The sequence below is a fragment of the Salarias fasciatus genome, chromosome 11 (assembly GCF_902148845.1).
Source record: "Salarias fasciatus chromosome 11, fSalaFa1.1, whole genome shotgun sequence".
NCBI lineage: Eukaryota > Metazoa > Chordata > Actinopteri > Blenniiformes > Blenniidae > Salarias > Salarias fasciatus.
The window spans coordinates 18689240-18711485 of record NC_043755.1 but is presented as its reverse complement, the minus strand read 5'-3'; the positions used below and the strand labels follow the sequence as shown (position 1 = coordinate 18711485).

At 41.8% G+C, this 22246-nt stretch overlaps 1 protein-coding gene across 1 annotated transcript; it reads right to left on the bottom strand.

Moving 5' to 3' along the window:
• Positions 1-4506: 4506 nt before the first annotated feature.
• On the bottom strand, positions 4507-11289 carry LOC115397083 (endoprotease bli-like). Its single transcript, XM_030103253.1, has 2 exons — positions 11198-11289; positions 4507-4764 (listed from the first exon to the last, which is right to left on the bottom strand). Exons 1-2 carry the CDS (start codon positions 11255-11257, stop codon positions 4543-4545), a joined length of 282 nt encoding a protein of 93 aa, XP_029959113.1. The 5' UTR covers positions 11258-11289; the 3' UTR covers positions 4507-4542.
• Between the last annotated feature and the right edge of the window lie 10957 nt (positions 11290-22246).

Below are 22246 nucleotides of genomic sequence, written 5' to 3'. Positions count from 1 at the left end.
CCATCCAGATACACACAGTGGGGAAACTGGAGAAGAGATGAGAATTAATTATTATATATAATAAAAAAGATTACCATGATTTTATAATGCCCAAGCTGACGCCTACATTATTTTGAATTTTCAAATATGAAGCAAATCTATTTATTTATTTATTTATTTTACTTCTGCTGTACAGCTCAAAAGATCTTTCTTATCCAACTGATGGTCCAGCTTTAACCGAAAGTCCAAATAAACCAGACCAAAGAGAAGTGGACAAGTACAATTGTGAACATCGTGGCAGAATCACAGCAAATGGCTGGACAGCCTGATGAATGGGTGAAGGGGAACAGAGATTAAGTGCCAGGGAGCCTGACACGGTGATAAAGTGAACAAACAAACAGTCGGAGACAGAAAGACTGACAAACTGGATGAGTGAAGAATTGATTCGTCCTGATGGTTTGTTGGACGGATGTCAAGATGGATGGACGGGGACAGATGGAAACACAGACAGGCAGGCCAACATCGTGTCGCGGAGACAGATAGACGGTGACACTCTGACACGGTTGGGGCAGGGACGCTTTGGAGGCTGTTCTGGAAAGACACGGCAGCCTGTGGCTGTTTTAAATCAGTACGCTACAATAATTTACAACTTCTATTAAATCTGTCAGAGCTCCTAAAAGACTTGTTTCCGTACATCAACACAAGTTTTGATGGTAAAACACTGTAATGCTGCTCAATAGAAACCCAGGCAGACATAGAGTTCAGGTGAACATTAGCAAAAGAGTGAGTTTCTGAGAGAAGTTTTGAAGTAATGACAGATATGCCCTTGGATGCTTTTTTGACAAAAATTGTGAGAAAAAAAAACTTAACTAAGTTCTCAGTGTATTGGTGTGATATTGGACAGCACCTACAGTTACAGGATAATTCCTGTTATCCCAGCAGCAGTGCAGTAAGTGTTCCCACCACTGTGGTTGTTGAGTCATGACAGGTTACCTGTTCAGTTGAAAAGATTCTGCGTCTGAGTTTTGATCTAACTCAATAAAAGTGTTCATAAGAGTTATACTGATAGTAATGTTCTGTGGTGAGCTGCAGGGAGTACACGCACCTTTCGCAAACTGTTTCATTTAACTCAGAAAAACAAAATCCAAACCTGCAATTTTTTGAATTACCAGAAGACCAACCCTTAATCGTGACAGCAACTCTTTCACCAGGTTGGATTCGTTTATTTTAGGATGTGATCTATTCTAAAGAAAAAAAAGAGGATATTTATCCGTGGTATGACACACAGATATGTTTTCCATGCTGCCTCATTCAAGCCTGCAAAGACAAATGCTGAGCAGCTGTGAATGCTACAAACGAGGCAGGTTGTTTCTGATGAATGGGAATAAGAAAATAAATTACAGGTTTCCTTGTGTTGGAGAGAATATATATATATATATATATATATATATATATATATATATATATGTGTGTGTGTGTGTGTGTGTGCATGCCTGCGTGTGTGTTTATGTGGGCGCCTGTGTGTGTTAGTGTGAAATGTGGGGAGAAAAGAGTGAGACACAGAATGAGCAAGTGTGAGAAAGCGAGAAAAGGAGAGAGCAAGAGAGAGAGAGGGAGAGAGAGGGAGAGGGAAGCCGGCTCCATAAAGACGTGAGCAGAATGCTGCTGGCCCGAGCCGGAGAGGTGATATATAGTTTAGTCAGTAGCAGCGGGTCACGACAAAGCCTTTAACAGTAATGTCCTGGGAGTCGCCTCGCCCAGGGGACCTGCGCTCCATTTTACAGCCAAGCGACTGAGACTGAGAATGCTGCGGCATGACAGCTGGAGCAGTAAAGCCGGCCTCTAGTACCATCCATAACATGAAGGAGGCGTAGACGCCGCTGATACCGCCACAAAACACCAGGCCCGAGGCCACACCGACAGCTGGCGAGTTAAGAGGGATGAAGAAAAAGGGGGCTTGGAAAATAGCGGGAAGGTGGCAGACAAGACAAAGGAAGGAGAGGAAGAAAGAAGGAGTGAGGGGATGTATTCGCAGATTTAGACAAAGACGGGGTGGGAGAAAATGATGATCTTCATCAAAGGGAGGGATAAAAAAACAAACAGAGAGGGGGAAACAGGAGCAGAGACGAGGTAGGAAAGGCTCGAAGATGCAAGGAGCAGAATTTTAATGACAAAGTCTATTATCGCCGCGTCTTTTCTTTACTACACAACAGAAATCTAACCTTTAATCATCCTGGTAAAGAACATTTAAATTCACTGTTAAAGCAAGAAAATAAAAGACTGGCTTTCTTATTGGGATTTGGACTTTGATTTTCTGACATTTTAACAGGCGTAAAAATAACGAACAGAGTGAAAAAAAAAAAAATCAATCTGCTGCACAGTCCACTGTTGCACTGCACAAAAGAGAGGAAAGACATCGCGCCATCAGCTCGAGTGGACATGTGAACATCTGAAAGATGTGAGGAATTAAAACCTGATCAGCCGTCGTGCATTTCGATAAAGCTGTGCTGCACACACATTGCCAACACCTGCAGTTAACTTGCTCATAATGTCATCAAGACTACAATTTCTTTTAATCTCCATTTAGACTGCAAGTCTTCAGATCAGATTTCCTGCCTACAGCAGTTACACGTGCTTACAACGTCAGAAAGAGAGTGCATGTGTACTTGTAGTCTTTACAAACTTCAAACCAAGGGCGAACTGCAATGGATGATGACTTATGTTAGATGCTAACGCCGCACCGCCTGAGAAGTCCACTAAACATCGGCAGGATTTTTAGGTAGAGGAGGAGGAAAAGGGCCGTACGTAATTGCTTTTTATACATACTGTAGTGCCAGCGGGGCGTGCTATGAATTTATCACTGAGATTTTGTACTGGAACAAACTCGCTCACATGAAATTGATAGTGTAAATGCAGCCTTAGATACTATCCAGTAACATTTTTCATTCAACAAAATGCAAAGGATGAGGTTGAAGCTAGCATCGGTATTAGCATTAGACTTAAAAACATAAATCAACAAGATCTGCGGGACTGAAATGGCAAAAGTTTTGGTAAAAACTCAACACAGAAAATCAGAGTTTACCACTTGCGCAAAAGCAGGAACATCATTTTGGGATTTTTCAAAATGTGCTTAAATCATCATATATCTCTTTGGTTCAGTAATAAAGGCGATATCATAAAAAAAAGGGTGTGTGTGTGTGTGTGTGGGGGGGGGGGGGGGGGGGCATAAATAATCTGATATTTGAAGTAAAATGTCTGCTTTACCTCTGAGAGCAGAACTCCAGGAGTTCCTCAAAGGAACGCAGAACCGTGGGTGTAAATCAGTCCACACAAAGATCTATTTCTGTAAAATGTAAATCTTAAAGTTAAGAGTCATTTAAATATACTTGTGAATCATTATGAGCTTGTATTCCGGATGCATGAATTTCAGGAAGTGATGATTCGATTCCAGTTTTACAGATGACACATGTGAGTGTTCAGTGTCTCTAAATAAATGCAAAAAAGTATGGCCTTAGTTTGACGATGTCATGTTAGTCTATAATAACAGTTACAGAGGTGATTGTTTATTTGAAAAGAAATACACTAAATGGATTCAATGAATATCAGAAATCACTGTAGTCTATTCAGTAGTTTTGGAGACGTTCCAGTCTTGTATTAATTGCTGAGTTGGTTGATTTCCCATTTCTTTTAGAGCACAGAACTGACAAACATGCTGCAGCTTCACATCTGGAATAAACACGTCCCACCTATGTTTGCATGACACATGGAAAAGTTGCATTTTGGTGACTTTCCTGTACTGAGTTTGCATGTTCTCCCTCTGTGTGTGCACGGGCTTTCCCCGGTTACTCCCAACACGCTGAAAATGTTAGAGGTTACTATAAACTGGTAACCTAACATACTCAATCACCTGGAAGAATCACAAGACTCCAGTAGATACAGTACAAAAAAAAAAGGGAACCATGTAGCTTTCTTATGTAAGCGCTCCTGTTGGCAGCCAATCAAGCGGCGGTATTCCCACACTGCAGCGGCTCCTGTATCAGCAGCGCTGTTGTCTGTCATTAGGACATGTCAACACAATTATACAGTCATGATAATTAAAACTAAAACAACTACTTTCTGGTCCAACCGCCTCCGGAGGTGGAGAAGGACGACAGAGGTGATTTCACACTGATAAAAATGGCCTCGTTGTTCCTGCAGCCCCGGCGCCGGCGCCGCGCATCTTCCTGGATGTTCAGTGTTACCTCCGCCATCAACACCTCGGCGTCTTCCTCCCTCTTTGCCAGCCACTACAGCCACGCTTTACCTCCAATTAACACTCGTTTGCTCCTGTGCGTCTGCGTGTGTGTGCCCAGCAGTCACCTAGGTCATTTGGCAGGCCTCTATAAATATCACACCAGTGGCTGCTCTTTAACAGGCTCCTCGCGGCTCGCGGGAGCCAAAGAGCAGAGCTGCCGGCGCACGCACACACACACACACACACACACACACACACACACACACACACATATACGCACTCATTAATGATAAACACTGTTCTTAGATGTGTTAGGCGTTACGTGCGCACTAACCAAAGGTAGCGAGCCTCCCACGCCGGCCCCCGCCGGGCCGACGGCCGTCAATCCAAGCCAGGGGTTTGCCGAAGTGGGCGGGCTTAATGCTCTGATTGACGGCGCCGGTGGCAATAGTGCAGATGGAGTCATCGATGCCGTCTGCACAGCGGCGGTCACGCCGCATCCCACCGTTACCTGCCGCCCACGCAGAGACGCTGCCCTCACCACCTTCGCCCTGAAAAATCAAACAGAGGCAAGACGGAGTGAGAGGAAGAAATTGGATTTCTCGAAGAATCTTTCTATAGCATGTCGAAGAAAACATCAGCAAAGGAATCGTTTAATGTGGTGGATAAACGTGAATATTATGCACAGCTGTTAAAAGTATCGTTCGACTGAAGCAGCTCGTTTTCAACAATGACTTCATAAAATAAAAGAAAAAGAAACGACAGATCGATCAATTCAAACATATTAGTTTGAAAATAGTCCTAAGAAAACATATGAAATGTTGCTGAAATCTGCGAATGAAGGGAGGAAACAGTGACAGATGAAGCGATGCTGTCTTCTGGGCTGAGATCATTTAGAATAAATGGAAATGAAGTGGTCTGTCAACACTGAATATGTGAAAGGAATCACTCAGCTTGTTATCAGTTAAGAAGCTAACATCGCTGGTGATATGATGTTGAATTAGTGCACAAGGCATGAGTAACAAGCACATCTGTGGGGCTCCACTAATGCTAAACATTATTTATAAGTTTTTGGAGAAACACAGGCTGCCATCCACATAGTATTTTCTGCAGAGGTCTTACTAAATCCAGGCCAAACCGCACCGAGCACATACCGAGTCACAACATGACGAGGAGGTTGGACGGGTGGAGGTGCAGAAAGGTTCATTTATTAGAACGTAAAAGAAAAAAGCGCAGCATAAACTGCAGCAGATGAAATAATATCTTAACCAAGAGTGGTGAAACGTCTCACTTTTGAAATGATCATTATTAGTCCAATGGCTTCAAGAGTTTAGATGTAAGAGCGGGTGCAATAAATAATCATGAAAGAAATACATAATAAGATGCACAGTCAAAAACTGAAATTGTCACCAACCTTATTTTCAAATATAATAGGTCACTGTTCCAGATGTGAGAGGTTGTCACATTTTTAATTAGGTGAAAGGTTTGAATAGTTTCAAAACACATTTTACTCAAAATTTCAAAAACTTTCCTACTTTGGAACTTGTAAATAATTCCACACAAAAAGCTCTAATTCAGTGTACATATGTTTTTTTGTTTCATCATCATATAAAGCTACAGGAATATGGAACTTCGTACAGTTTGATTTTTGACCAGGAATATAAGTTTGGTGAAGTAAACAGTGATCGGAAAAAGAAAAGAAACAGTGAGAAATACAGTGGATTTAGGCAATGAAAAACTTTTTCAGAAGGTAAAGTGCAGAAAGAAATCACAAAGGGCCTGACTTGAACTGGGAATGCAGCAATAATGTGCAATAGTGTAAACCCCTCAAATGGTAGAGCGCCGTTATCGCCAATACTCAGCCATATTTTGCCCAGAGGCTGACAGCCCTTTTCAGGAACTCAAAAACCTTAAGTACACTGCAACCAGAGGAACCAGGCTCAAACTTTAGATCTGATAAAGTATTCCAAAGTCAAGGTTCACTTAAAGGCTTTCTTACCTTTTGATCACACCTGGGATACTTTTGAAAGCTTGTAAGTGAACCTTTTGAATATTTTATCACAGGAACACGTTTCCAAGGTCAGGGATGAATCCCGATCCTTCAGCTTTAGTTTTCCACATCTCGATTTTTGACCTCAAAAAGTAAGAAATATTAACGTAGGATGGCTCTATAAGAAGGGTCCGTTTTGTCTGTTGTTCACTGGAATTGAAAATTAGTTCAAATTTACAACACGGTTAGAAAAAGTAACATAAGAAGATGTCGTTTCTGGCAAAATAATTAATCAATAATCATAAATCTTACAGTGCATTACTGCCTCTGTGGCAGTCTGTTGTTTTTTTTTTTACTACAGATTTATACAACAAAAATCTTTTACTATTTGGGGCAAAATCATTTCAAGCAAATAGGGTTTGAACATTTTTTTGATAACACAAAATTGACTTTTCACAAGAATTTTAAAAAAGCAAGTCTGCTCAAAAGTTAATATTAGTTTTGATCCAACTTCATTCATATATTAGTAAGAACTAGCTGCAACTACCTGATTGAAGGAACGGTTTTTTGCAACTTAAGTTTCAGACAGGACAAGATGGGGGATCAAACTGGCCCACTGTACCAACTGCAAGAATCAACAACAGCAGCAGAAATCTTTCTCCCTTTACCTGTCAAGAACATATGTTCTTAATAATTCAAGAAATGGGAAGTTAAATCCGATTGTGAAATCCAAACACCCGTCACTTTGTCCTTCCGATGGCGGCTCCGCTGACGGAGCGTCAGAGGGCTTCACTTCTGACAGGCAGCAGAGTGAACCTGGAGATGAAAGGCCTTCCTTCCCGGTCTGTAGCCGGAGGGCCTGCTCTGTCAGGCTGTGCGGCCCGTCCGTCTCGGCCGGGTCGTCCCACAGGCCTCGGCTGCGGCAAGATGTCCATGAAGTGGAAGTTGAAGGTCAGAGCTGTGACCTCTGCGGCATCAGTGAGGGAACAACAAGCAGGTACCGTAGTGGACCAAACAGGTCGACGGGATCATCGATCACCCGGAAGCTTCAGAAAAAAATAAACAGACTTGTACTCTTCAAAAAAAAAAAAAAATTCTGCTTTTCTCAAATTCCCCATAAAGTTAATGACAGGATTCTTCCAACAGCTGGCCGGCACTTGAATGGAGTTCATTTCTCTGTTTTGTTCTCCTTGTCATTGATTGTTGTCTTGTCATTGTTTCTGGTCCACCTTCAAATATATCTGTATGTTTCCTTCAGTCTGTTTCTGCTGTTGCCCCTTTTCTTGCAGTTTATATGTGAACAAAAACAACAGAAATGGCTCACCGAAACAAATTCACCGAGAATGTGCAGGAAAAAAAAAAAAAGATAATCTGCATGGCTGAATCGTCCCATCACGTCCACCTGAATGGAGTGTCAGAGCTGTTTCCATTGAGTTCATAAGTAAGACTTGTGTTCCAGATGCCTGGAACACCGACGGAGGCTACTGACGGAATTTGTCTGATTCTGGTGCAAAGTTCATCAAATGGAAAAAAAAAAAAAAAAAAAAAGCTGTTAAAGGGTTTTTCTTCAAAGTTTAAAAATAATTTTTTTTAATAAAAGGACCTCAACAGGGTAGAAGGGCGAATACAGAACCATGTAGAAGCTCTTTCCCTCTTCTTCCAACACATCTTTGCAGTGGCGAATGTGCACATGCTGAGAGCATAACATGCACATACCATCATCTTTTAAACTGACACTGTTAACTTACATTTCTGCTAACAATAGTCCGTTTGCATCCTGTATTCCAGCCCAATAGGACTGTTGGTGTTTTCAGCTCCACTGTGGCCTCCTGCATCCTCCACGCTAACAAGTGTTGCTTCCTGCTACCCAATTAGCCCTGCATCAGCCTTCAGCCAATTTTGCAAAGAGCTTTTTATTAGTTTCTGAGGTCACTTTTAAAGATTTATTGTGTCTACAGAATAAACAGAATAAATGTTTTACACACAGCAAATGTTAACACTCAGAGGGATAAAAAGCTGGTTGTTTATTCTTCACTTCACGTTTGCTGTTTGTCTCCTTGTGTTCTTAAAACGATTCAAATTACAGCATAAATAAAAATCTGACTTCCCACTGACCAAATAAACCTTCCCCTCTCTTATATCTGGCACATAAGGTTGCCAGAGGTTGTGCTCTTGTTTTGCTCTGACCAACAAAGCTGTCCCTTCACAATCAAGAGGCTTTATAAAGCAAATGCACTGGCAGCCATCTCTGCACCTTTGGGCGTGTTGGTCTTGAAATGAGGTGCAGTCATGACATGTTGTTGTCATATTGTTATCTTGAGGCAACAGAAAGCAATTGTGTGATTGAACAACAAAGCCCGGGGCTTTGACTCACTCCCGGTACGGAGCGGCACAAAGCACAGACCAAATGTCTTTGCGAGTTTTTTGACCGACATAATTGTCTTCCGCGCGTCTGACGCCGAGGCAGTTAATAGAGCAACGGTCTCCTCATCCGGGGGTAAGTCAGAGCTAAAAATAGATGTGGTCAGGTGGTCACCGGGATCCTAAATAAGATAGAAGATGACTCTGTGATTGGTTTGTTTGACCTGGTGCCCCAAATTAATTAAGAGATGAGGTGTAATTCCTTTGACGCATGCAGTGTGCAACATGCTCGGTTGATTTTGTTTAAAAGAGCGAAGGCAGGGTGGAACAAGCCCAGATGAACTTGCATCATGCGCTTCGGTTTAATTCAGCGGTCTTCAAGGTGTGGGGGTCGGTGGGATGCCTTTTTAGAACAGGATATAGTCTATATTATTTAAGGAGAAGAAATTCTGATTCTGGTATGTGAGTGACTGCGTTACATCAAACACATATTTTCATGACTGAATTTGTTTTAGAAGTAATGATTAATCAAAATCATAAATATGCTTCAAAATAACTCCCGTGAGTCGAGTTTCTATTGCCTGTGTCTCTGAGGAGCTGATCATATTAATATCCTATGAATCGGAAAAGAGGAGGATATCTGGCATTCAACTGCCCCATGGAAGAAATGAGTTTTGAGCTCTGTGATGGGGGCTCGTAACCCACATTTTAATTTAATATAACAATTTGATCTCTGCACTAAAGAACTGTGATCAAAATTGTCCTGGTCAACACAGCATCATGCTTATTTGTACTGTAGTCAAAACGAAGAGCTTCAGGTAGAAATTCAGATATCATCAGGCGGACATTTATTACCCTGATTAAAGAAATTAAACCGTTTTGGGAGAAATCTCTATTGGCTGGGAGAGGTGATGGTCACCTGTAGTTAAAGGGATAAAGAAAAGATGGATGAGTAAAGACTGTTTCTTCATTTGTATTACATCAATATGCCATTTTTTTTAAGATCTCAGAACAAATATGATTTTTACACAATATTTTAGAGAGAAAACGGCGCGATAAAAAGTCCTTCCTAACTGCCATACGGAGAGGAGTCTTTCAGCAGCACCCAGTAGTTCAACATACATCTTTAATGTGGGTCTTTGGCCTTTCTCTACAGTGCAGCAGACTCTGTTTATGAGTCAAGATAAAACACACCCAACAAGGTGAGATTGAGACTAACTGTGGAAAGAGATTCTCCATCTTGCCTCAACTGTCTTTCTTCTTTTTGCCAATTCTGTGTGAGGCTCTCATCAGCCCGTGACAAATGAGGGAGGGTCAGGGATTAAAGATCACATAGTTCAGAAGTCAGGAGTTCAGCCTCGGGATCTCTCTTCTCATTTCCCATGTTTCGTGCTGACAGCATCACTGTATTAAATTGGTTTGAGGCATCAGGATGTGAAGAGCCGCAGGAAATTTTCTTATTCAAACATATCATATCCTCCTCATTAACTTGTGGGTTATAGCACTTTTAGTATATCCTATAAAAATCTTTGATTTTCACCACAGAAGATTGGCTATCTTGTGCATTCGGTTCACTCATCCCTCACCAATGTTACAACCAACACTAAAAAAGCCATTACTGGAGCTCCCACTAAAAAATGAGCTGTTAAATAGGGTCAGCACGGCTCAGTAGCAGCCAGTCGCCACGGAGCGAGCCGCGTTCATGCAAACCCCAAAACCACATCCACACACACAAAACACACAACATCTGCAAGTTATATTTACAGATTATATACTCGGTCCTTTATCTTTCCAAAACCATTTCTCATTATTGCCTGTAACTAAACCTTCATCTTGAATATTTAAGGAAAAAAAAAATCCAAATTTTTAGGAGAGCCACTGAGGCTGTTTCTTGGGCCTCCGTTTATCATCGGAACAGAATCACAGAGCAAATATTTCCTGTGATTTCAGGCCAAATGTTACAATGTTTACGCTTACAGCGATCAGGCCATAAAATTTTAATCTTCATCCAAAACAAACATGACACGGGTGCCTTTGATTTAACATCATGAATGGTGACACAGCACATTGTAAACTGGAGGATTTTTCCCCTCAAAAAAATGATACATCGACAAGAAAAAGCTGTTTTTTTTTTTCAATAGCAGTAATCAGACTTTTCTAGAAGCTGCTTGAATTATAAATATATTTTTTTAATCCTTTAAAAATTCTAAATCAGGTCTTTAACAAGTTGTTCCTTGTAATATAAACGTATAAGAAAGAAAGAAATGTGGTTATCTGTTGATAAATTGGCTTAAAAAAAGGGGGTGCAACTGTTAATCCTTAAACTTCTTACCCAAGTCAATCAATGTTTTAACATAATTTCCTCTGACATTCAACCTAAGACCACACTGCAGGGAACCGTGGCTAAAATTCAGTCGTGAGGTACTAAAAGTGTTTCGTTATTCGCTTCATGGGAGACTGACGAGTTGCAGACTCATCGCTGAAACACAAGCGAATCAATGTTCATCTCCTAAAACCACAAGCGCTTCTGAAAAATGGTTTTCAAGCCATGTCATAGTCTTCGCCAAACGCGCTCCACCCACAACGGTGCATTGACTCCCACTGTCTCTGTGAGGCTGCATTGTTTTGCTCACCTCTGATCCCGCGCCATTGAAGGCGATGCCCACACCGCAGTAGGAGTTGTTGGCCTCCATGGCAACTTCCCCTGCACAACGGGTACCGCGGCTGAAGCAGAGAGGAAGTGAGACGTGAGCTACACACCGAGAATAAACAGGCACAGCCGAGAGTTGTTGTTTTTGTTTTTTTTTTTGTTTTTTTTTGCAACAATTATTCTTGAGGTGTTTTGACACGAGCACACACCGTGATTATGCCAGGACAGAGAGTTACGCACAGTACATCCCAGCTGCAAGACCGGTACACACTGAGAGTCACACAAAGACACCAGGAAAGGGAATTCGAATCAAAAAATGTAATTCTCTGGAATTTCTACTCCAAAGGTTGTCTCATGCAGATCCATCACAAACGTTCCTCCTGTTTTTTCTTTCGTCCCTCCTAAATTCCTTTAGCATATTACACCTATATGAGTACTTTAGACAGAAATGTAATTTTTGTTTTGCATTACTGTATTGACTTTAATCATTTTTAAGAAATATGATATTTTTGAGTAAGTTTTCATTTTGGATTACTATATATCTGTGATTCATTGCTCAGATGATACAATTAAAGATGCAGTCGTAATCACAAATAAAATAATACTAACACTCCATTTGCTTTTTAAAAGTATAGAATCCCTGCTATTATTGGAGAATCAAGATGGGGTCAAAATACATTGAATTTCTGCACATTTAAAACATCTTTGAAACGATAAGTTGAAGATGAACCGACGAAGCACCTTCCAATGGAGTTTTCATTCTTGGTGGAAATCAATGGATAGATTGAATTTCTTACAGTCATAGAAGTATGAATATGAATCAGCTATAGTAACTGTACATGTGAAAATCAAATGTTGATTGTATAAATGCACAGTCATGTGATTTGGATGCTGTCCATATTTCAGCACCCTGGGGTCGCCCAACAATTTGTATCCACTGAATAACACATATTATTATTTTAGTATGAGTGCTCTTAACCGGCAGGGGAGAAAAAAAAAACACTAACATGAGAGGAAAACAAATAAAGAGAACATAAAGAGAACACATTAAAATAGACGTGCACGACGTGCATGTCACCTGTTTCAAATCATACATTGATTTGGCAGTTTTAATAGTGTATTAGCTCATCTATAACCTTCATGATTTATAAAGAATGGATTTCAAAATGAGAAGTACACAAACTCTAATCAGCCATCATTGATTTTTTTTTCCTCCTTTGAAATGACAACAATCTCCAGTTGGAGCCAATTCAGCAATCCTGAGTCCGTGAATCGCTTTCCTCTATTTATTTGCATCTCACATCTGAGCACACGTAGAGACGGTTTAATCCATTCCTTCCATTTTGCGCCCTGCGCTGACAACAGTCATTACCAATTCCCCTCATCTCTGACAGACACGGGATCATGAGGCGAGCCAGGCGACGCACCCGGGTCAAAAATCGGCGAGGGCCTCGTGCAACGAGCCAGACGAGAAGCGAACGGAGCGCGGCGGCTGACGACGCAAATCTTGACACCAAACATTGCAATGACATGACAGGAAATGAAGGAATCCTATGAAGAAGAAGAAGAAAAAAAAAAAAACTCTTGATACCGGCACTTGAATTATTGTGTCAACATATTTCTTCTGACTGACGGCAATCACTGTCACAGCGGAGATGCCTCTGCCTGTGTCTGCGTGGTTTATGTGTGTCTCTCATAAAAGTGAACATGTTTGAATGACTTGTTTGCCAGAGTATATAGGCATAACGGGAGGAGGATGTCTTGGCAGCAAACTGTACAAGAGCAATTATGTATCTCTCTCTCTCTGCAGCCAGGCTTATCCATGCCAGACAATCTGCTCTGACAAAGTACAAGTTGGCCTGCGAGCTGCAAACTGCCTATAGGATTATAAATGACAAGGCTGGAGCAAACAACACTGCCACTTCACATATGCTTTATGGCCAGCCAGTGTAACGCCGGCCTAACAGCTTTATCCCGATATGAAACTTTTATTGTCTCAAGTTTTAAGTAATAGAAGAGCGAGGCCTGTTAAAGCCAAGTCAGTACACAGATGTCAGTCTAATGAGAATCCAAATACGTTGGTGTTGCAAGCGGCGCGCATTTCAGACAATAACCTCGTGAAGGGATGACTAAATAAGGGATTACGTTGCATAACAGTATATGAGACAACATTGAAATTCATTTAAGTCTGGCGGATTTAAAGTTGATTCACAAAGTTTTTGTTTGAGTTTTCACTCATGTGGTTTATACCTAAAAAAAAAAAAACTGCAAAAAAACTAAGAAAACATGATGGATTTGGCTCGTCTCAACAAGCTATGGCTCAGTTAGCACAGACTGTCATTTCTACAAACCATGAATATGTAACCTTTAAATGTTCTTAGACTGTTGAAAATATAAAATATTTTCACATCTGAATTAAAACAATGTATTTTCATTTGTAGGATCTCCCTTTGCAGTCAAGAAAAGCACATATCGAGCAACTGAATTTATTTAAGTTTTAAAAGTAACTTAGCCTTTGTATTTTAGACCCAAAGCAAGACTTTAAGACAAAGTCAAGTGTTTGCAGTTCTACTCGAAAGTAATTTGAACATGGATGCTTCACCTGGCTGAACTGATTCTATTAGAAAGAACTGGATCCCAAAGAAAATCTTCTGACCCTGCAATGCCGATGCCAAAGGTGAGCAGTTTTCCCATAAATAAAACCCTCACGTTTATGGCAACCAGTACTATCATCTAGCAATTCATGGTAAAGCTTAGGATCAATGCTTTAACTTCAAGCGGCTGCTCCCTCTCCTTCTCTTGGTGTTAAAAAAGTCACTGAAGGTATGTCTGTCTTGTGTTTTGTATAAATGTGTTTTTCAGACAACTGCTCACAGTTTTAATGTTGCTCATCTCGTCCATATTTTTGCATCAATTTATCACTTTTGTAATAAAAAGAAAAAGAAACACTTAGATGTGTGAAAGTTCGTGTCACATTAAGACAATCCAAATACACAAAGAAAAGGCAGAAACAATATTATCCAGCAGATATGTAGAATGTTAGGATATTTATAGAGCTTGACTTGGCTCTTTTTTAAATCATTTGGAGTTGCCTCTTTGATCCTTATTTTTACAGAATTGAGCTATTAGCAATTTATTGAGAAAGTCCAGACTGATTCAGAGTTGAATCTTTAAAAAAGAAAAGGAAAAGAAAAACCGCCCAACACGAAATTTCTAGAAATATTAAAAGCAGTGAACATCTGCAGGGTTTCTTGCCCTTTCTTACATGCCTCAGCAATCAGATCAAAGTTCAGCTTTTCATCAGTGTAAGAACTAAAGCTCGACTAGTTTTCCAGCGTTCACTTTTTGCCCTCCGATGAGAGCGCCGAAGTAATCTGTTCCTTTTTTCCTACGTACTGCCAGTTCAGACCACAGGTTCCTGTGATGACTCCTTTCAGTGAGGCAGACTGTCATCAAATGACTCACGCGCAAATTTAAGATTGTTTTTATGAGCTGACTTCTCCAGTTGTTAGATAATAAACAGTGGTGGGCACAGGGTGCAACCTTGTGGGAGCCATCTGAGGGCACATGCTGCAGAGACGGCGCGCAATTTACTCTGACCCTCCGAGGTCAACAAGAGAGTGAGTTGACTCAATCTTCTCCCTCCGACAATATTTAAATAAAGATCAAACGGGTGTAGAGCATAACTCCGGGAGCACAAAGCAGATTAAAAAAAAAAAAAAAAAAAAAAAAAAAAAGAAGGCTAATCTTTCAGCTATTAGAGTGCTTAGCAATTGTGAAGTGTGAGCAAGAAGAACCACAAGACATTTGATGTTCAAGACAAACATGTTGAAGTGATCGATTTCGTATTCGGAACATTTTGTGCGTTCAGTGATGCCTAAGTGCACTTGTCATTTTCTTGCGAGCCATGGGAGCAGTCAGTTTCAAGTCATTTGAACTTGCTGTGTGGTAGACAGGTTATTAAAATTTAGAATTCTGAGTGCCCTACTAATTGGTGTAATTAATTTGCCAGGGCATAGTGGCGAAGTTTTGTCAAGATTCATGTTTGGCACTGCGAGCTACTGCACATGACTGATAGCTAGGCAAAGGGCACGGAATATTTCAAATCCCCCGCACAAAAAAATCTTTCTATTTTTATTCCAATCGCTTTCTTGTTCTCTCCCTCTCGCTCTGTACCTTTCTCTGCATCTTTTCATCATCCTCATTTTCCACATCAGTTGCCTTTCTTTGGCTTGTCCCCCCTCCCCTCGCCCCCCCCCCTTTCCCTATCCTCATCACAACCGCCGCCGCCGCCGCCGCCGCCACCTCCATCTCTGCTGCATCAGGGCTCCTGTGGTCTCAGCGAGAGACAAACGAATGAAGGCCCCAGGAGGGCTGCGCCTGCTCTGCCACACATCACTCACTCCCTGTCTCTCACTCTCTCTCACACACACACACACACACTCACGCACACACACACACGGGACCTGCCAGCCTTTGTCCCATGCAGGCAGTGCCTCCAGGTCGTCATGGTAACCTGCGGTCGGTTACGCTGTTGAGGCCTGATTGTGTTGAGCTCAGGCGGGATGGAGCCCTGGGTGGGTGAAGCCTCATTGGAGCCTGCCACACCGTGCCACGCTGAGCGCTGCCACGCCAGGTCACCCTGCGACGCCTGATACATAGGCAGCCACGCTCTCTCCTCCGCTCATCCCTCTCTTTTTATTTTTCATTTTCTTGCCTCAGACACAGTTCCGCTCTCACTGATGAACAGTTTCTCCTTCATTGTTTCTCTTGCACTTGTAATGTTAACACAAAAAAACAGAAAAAAACAAAAACGCCAGCTTCAGCATGTGAAGTAGCGAAATGGTGAATAAACTTTACTTATAAAGTAAATTTTGCTGCTTCAACGGTCTCGACACGCTCTGACACGATCAGTCCTATTCATCCATTCGCACGCACACACACAAAGGGTGACAGCTGCACTGCAAGGTGCTCGGACACCAGTGGGAGGAACGCCGAGTCCACAGGCACTTCAGCGCATAAACGGTTCGAGACAGGGGGTCAAACCACCAACCCTGGGTTTGGAGGATGACTTGCTTCACCCAGTAAGCAACAGCCAACCACTGGGGACAGTGTTTACTTAACAATTTTAATTTCTCAGAGTACCAGTACTGCACAGACATGATGCCTGGTGAAAAAAATGACCCCGACTTGATAATCAGAACTGTATGATTTCAGGTATGAGGGAGAAATTATTTAATTAAAACAGACCCCGAAGAGATGGAGGGAAATGATCAGCCAGGAGGAAAAGATGATATTGTAATTTTGTTGATTTTGGACAACTGAGATGTCACACAGTCTCAGGTTATTTGTTACACAGCAGACGTCTTGAGCTCCATGCCGTCTGCTACTTTCACTCTGTTTTTCTCTTTGTAAATAAAAGATGTTTGAATCTTTGAATAAGCTAATGCCAGTTAGCGATTAAGAAAACGATCGATTAAGGATTGGAATCATTCACAGGTGAACCAGAAGTGGTCAATCGGTCTGGACCTCTAAAACTTAATGACAAAAGTTCATCATCACAAATACACAATAAACACAGATGATTCCAGATTTATGAAGTCGATCCTGACTGGGTTAATAATTATTAAGTACACTAGGTTAATGAAATCACTACTTTGTCTTCATTTTAAGTGAGTGAGTGTAAGAGTGCATGATTTGGAAATGCTTCTCTGAGTTATGAGAGATTTTCCCCTTTCTTACTGGAAAGTTATCCGTTTTTCCCGGTGTATTTTGCCCCTTAACGGAATAGCACATGGCAGTCTGGTCTATTTGATGTTAGATCCCAAACAGAACAATGATTTATTAAGAGATTAAGTTCAACTGCTTTGAAACTTGTATTTTGCCTTCAATTTAACCAGATTGAATATTATAGATGATCCTGAATTATTGAAATCCATGTCATCAGACTGTTAAAATATTCTTCCGTTAACCAGCTGTGACACAAGTAAAAACCCTTTTCAGGTTGTCTCCGTTACACATGCAGCCTCACTTCATAAAAAAACAACACATACAGTTCAGTGTTAAACTATAGTCAAAATGTTGTGTTTTAGGGGTTATTGTAACTCTGTACAATGTGTAGAAAACAACAACAAAAAAATAGAAAAAAAAAAAACAGGCAGCACCAGTTGATGCAGTTTTTTTAATCTACAATCACAAAGCTGTGAGGGTTTTTTTTGTGTGTGTGTATAGATTTTTTTTTATATTATTATTCTCGCTGGAGTACGAGAAAGAGCTCTCTGGCCAACTTTCCTTCTTGCCTGAGCCAATTTGGCTTTCTGCACTGAGCACAGGGCCAAGCGAGGATGCCGAGCAGGTTTTTGCGGACTCACATTTAAAGTTTGAAGTTTGAGGTATGCTTACTGATAGTATAAACCCACGTATTGTCTTTGTGTGGAGTTGAATAGTTATGAAATGCCTGATTTCCAAACTTCCCAGCGTGCTACTTTGTTTTCTGTTTTAATAACCCTCAACTTGGTGAAAAACAGCTGTTTCGAGCTCATCCTCTGCTCAGTCACCATCCTCTATGACTCCATCCCTTTATTTCACAGTGAAGAGCTACTACGTGCATATGTTTCCTGTCAAGCTTAAACATGTACATATATTTATATCAACTATTTCATATTGTATTTGCATGAATTAGCCATGGATTTCTGAAAGGATAATGACATTTGTGAACAAACAAAAACATCTGGTGAATGAAAACCTTTGGAAAGTGAGTCAGACGCTTCTACAGAAAATTTAAATCCACCATCCACTTGGAAAATCTCTCATCTTGAATACATATATTGGGAGAAAAAAAAGGTCTAAATGATTTTTGTCACCACTGTGAAACATTTCTGCCAACTTTTAAAAGTTATGACAGTGTGTGTCTATGTGCCTGTGTGTGTGTGTGTGTGTGTGTGTGTGTGTGAGACTGCCTGAGGTTTGTCGCAGGTGGTTTCAGATCGGCGGTGAGACCTTCCCAGCGTGAGCCTGGAGTGTCACAAAGGTCAATTTCGGCGTCAAAGCACAGGCACCTTTCAGTATTTTCAAGGATGATCCAAGTGGAAAAATGCATTCAGTCAGGTGCATTCGATCAGGTAGCACCACACCGTCATAAATACAGCCATAAACACACTCCAGCACAGACCAAGGTCTTCCGAGTGCGAAAGTAAAAAGCCACGTCCCACAGTTAGATGGAACACTGTAGGTGGTGGAGCCAATGCAAAACCTTCCATGAATACAAATGCTCTGAACCTGGCTGACCCAGTCGAGATTGTGATTGTGCGTGTGTGTGTGTGTGTGTGTGTGTGTGTCCGTGCCTGCTTCCTGCTCTGCATGTGTGTCAGCATTCAGCGGCAGCAGCTGCACTCTATCTCCTTGCTCCTGCAGCATTCACGTCGGTCCTCAGGGTCAAACACACACACAAATCAGACATCGAGATGTGTCGGAGGCCATTTTGAGCCGACGGTGAGTCGTGCCTGAGCCGCTGCTGAGAAAATGAGCCGACATCACTTCAGAGGAGGCCCCCGCTACATCTGACTCCCCCCTCCTCCCTTCCTTCGGCTGGCTCTTACTGCTCGGTTCTCCTCTGTGGGAGTTACTGTACAGGGAAAAAAAAAAAAAAAAAAAAAGCACCGGCCAACAGGCTGCCACGGAGACTTGAAGGTAGAGAAAGGAGGAGGATGAGATACATGAGGGAAGAGCAAGCAAGCCGTAAAATACCAATATCAATACTCCTGTAATGAAGCTGTGCGCGGCTGATCATTTGCATATGCAAGTGTGAAAAAGAGAAGGAAAGGTGCGTGAATACGTGTGCAGGAGAGCTGCTAGAGAGACAAGGGTGTGCCTCGCCGCCCGCCAAGGGTGAGACTTCCTGGCCCTACACCTCCGTCTCATTAATCAGCTCGGTATTAAGAAGGGCTGGAGTGGACACTTGCCTGTAATTAGCTGGCTTTGTCAAGGATGTGTGTGTGTGTGTGTATGTGTGTGTAGATATAAAACAGTGGAGAGTAAGAGAGAGAGAGAGAGAGCAAAATCTTGTAGTGAAGATAGAGTTTGAACAGCAATGCAGATGGAGAGATGAAGGGATGAGGAGAGAGGGAGCGGGTGACGGAAAGCCTGGAGAAGGAGAAGACCGGAGTGGGAGGGAGAGAGGAGTGAGGAAGGACCACTGGGAGAAGTGGAAGAGGTACGAGGAAAGATGAGGGGAAACAAGAAAGAAGAAGGTAGATGAGAGAAGACTGAAGGCAAGTGGCAGTGAGGAAAAGATGAAGGGAGAGATGGGGACGGAGCAAAAGGGGATGCAGGGATGGAGACTTCTAAAGTGGGACATTAGTATTCAAGCAGCACCCATTCACCTTCTGAAACACACACACACACACACACACACACACACACATATACACACATAAACACACCCACCCCCTGCCTCACCTCGTGCCCCGTCTACCCAGCATCCAGCTCTCCTCCCGCGGAGGACCCCGACACAGAGCTTTAAGTTCAAGTCTGGAACGCTTCCTCCAATGGAGATCTCCACTTTAGAGAAGTGTCTGTGTTTTTCCACTGTGTGTGCGCGTGTGTGTGTGTGTGTGTGTGTGTGTGTGTGTGTGTGTGTGTGTGTGTGTGTGTGTGTGTGCGTGTCTGTGTGCATGCGTGTGTGTGTGTGTGCGTAGGCAGGTTTCAGTGTGCACTCAGCTGTTACTTTACTGATATTACCTCTGAAAGTCATCAGCAAAATTTTACCAGCAAGTTAAACATTTTCTGTCAATCACAGGGGCACACAAACACACACACACACACACACACACACACACACACACACACACACATACACACACACGCACACACACACAAAAAGAACCTGAAATGTCTTGTTATTCAAAAACGAGTGCGAATCTGAGCGGTGCCACACGCCTACATGCTTCGATAGTGATCCAGGAAGGTAGACGCACACTGAGGACTTAACAAGAAAGTCAAGTAAGACAGACAAGATACTTTCTGCTGCAAATGTTGACAGAAAAAGAAAAACGTAAGCTCTTGGGCGACGCCAGTTTACAACATCCAGTTCAAAACTGCATGTTCTCCCTGTGCTGGTTCGCTCCAGGCCACTTGAGGTTTCACAATCTGAGCATAAGTTTTCCCCTCCAATCCCTGCATGTGATGATCATGTCTTATGATACCAACTAAATCTTATATAAATACAAAAGTAGAATTTATTTAACTGTTATGTCAGTATATATTTTGACAGAGTAAAAAAAGCTATTGTCAGGGCCAAAAACCATAAAACTTTTCAGATCAAAGACTTATAAATGACAGAAATTCTTTGAAAGCATTGCATAAATTGTAAAAGAAAAGAAAGAAAAGAGACATTTATATTAATACTTATAGCGTACAAGTTTCAAATGTACAATATTTGTGCGAAGCGATAACATGAGACATAATCTTCAGGAACTCAATGCAGCAAGAAACTCATGAAAATGATGGTGTAGCTATAAAACTGAAACATGCAAATATCTCAAATAAACCATTGGATTTATTTATTTAATACCCAGAATAAACCAGTCATTAAGCTATGTTTGCCACTTACTGAGCTAATAATGCCAACAATGAAATACTGAAAATATGACTTTTGGCCCACAAACAAAAGCCCGTGCCAAAATGGGTCAGCAAAGTCAAAGCAACAGGTAGCTTCCAAGTTCTGCTTTAGAGTCATTAAAGTGTTTTATTTTGTCTTCTGCATTCCCATATGTCAATCTAATGGTCCTCAGAGACACTAAAAATGCAGCTTCTTGCAAAATTCCGAAAAGTGGAAGTTTTAGAAAACACTCAAACTCTTTCTCCGTGTCAACAGATCACAATACATCTTTTCTGAAATGCTGCTGATGACACATGAGCACTACAGCAGCAGTGAATCATTCGTCAGAGTGTCATGGCTCACCTCTGATCAGTAGCACCCACCCAAAAGGGTTTCCCAGAGCCCAGTCTGAGGTTACTGATCAAGAACATCAAAACAAAGTGTACGGACTTCTTCTGCTTTCACTTGCACTGATTCATTTGACGTGATGGTGAAAATCCTGAAAAATTACCATGCTGGCAGCAACTCAAAAAGCCAGCCTCAGAACGTAACGGCTTGGCTCCAGTGATGTGGCGTGGGCATTATTCAGCATGTCTAATCAGTTGTTTATTCTTCATAAAGTGGAGGCGCCTCGGGGGAAAAGGTGTTTTTCTCTCATATTTGACACAGAAATCTCATTTGTCTGCGCGAGCGTCACTCAAAACGCCCGAAAGTCACAGAAGTCCGGGTACATTTCAGCGATCTGCGGAGTTTCTCACGGCTTCCTGCTGCCCTTTTTTTTTTTTTTTTTTTAAAGCTGCTTCCCAACGCCTCCTCTGGCCTTCTCCGCTGCTTTGCTCTCATTTGACTAATTATATTCCCGGAGAACGGTGTTGACAAATTCATTTTGAAATCCATTAGTCCCGTGGCGTTGTTTAAACAATGCGCACGTTAATGTCCATTGCTTTAATACCCCTGATTCACATTCTAATAGCCGTCTGATAAATCAGGTTATCTGCGACACCTTCTACACACCGTGAAGAGCGGAAATTAGAGAATTATTAACTATCCGCGGTGTTCTGTCGTGTCCGGGTGTGTTAGGAGGAAGAGGAGAGGAGATGACAGAGCAGAGGAGAGAGAAAGAGAGAGAGAGAGAGAGAGAGAGATGAAAGACAATAACAGCGCAGGAGAGCACAGACACCACAGAGATGGATGAACTAAAGCAGTCTGGAGGGAAAGGAGAAAGTGGATCAATCAGGAACCAGAAAAGCAGCAGGAAAAAAGGAAGGTAAATCTAGATGAGACTAAGACAAACATGAAAGGGGAGGGACAGAGGGCACAGTGTAAAATATACAGGGGAAGGATCAATTGAAGAGCAATGTACATTTAGCTTATTGGGTCAGTAAATCCCCTCCCTTGTGGACTTAATATAAGAAATATTACAGCCTTTGAAAG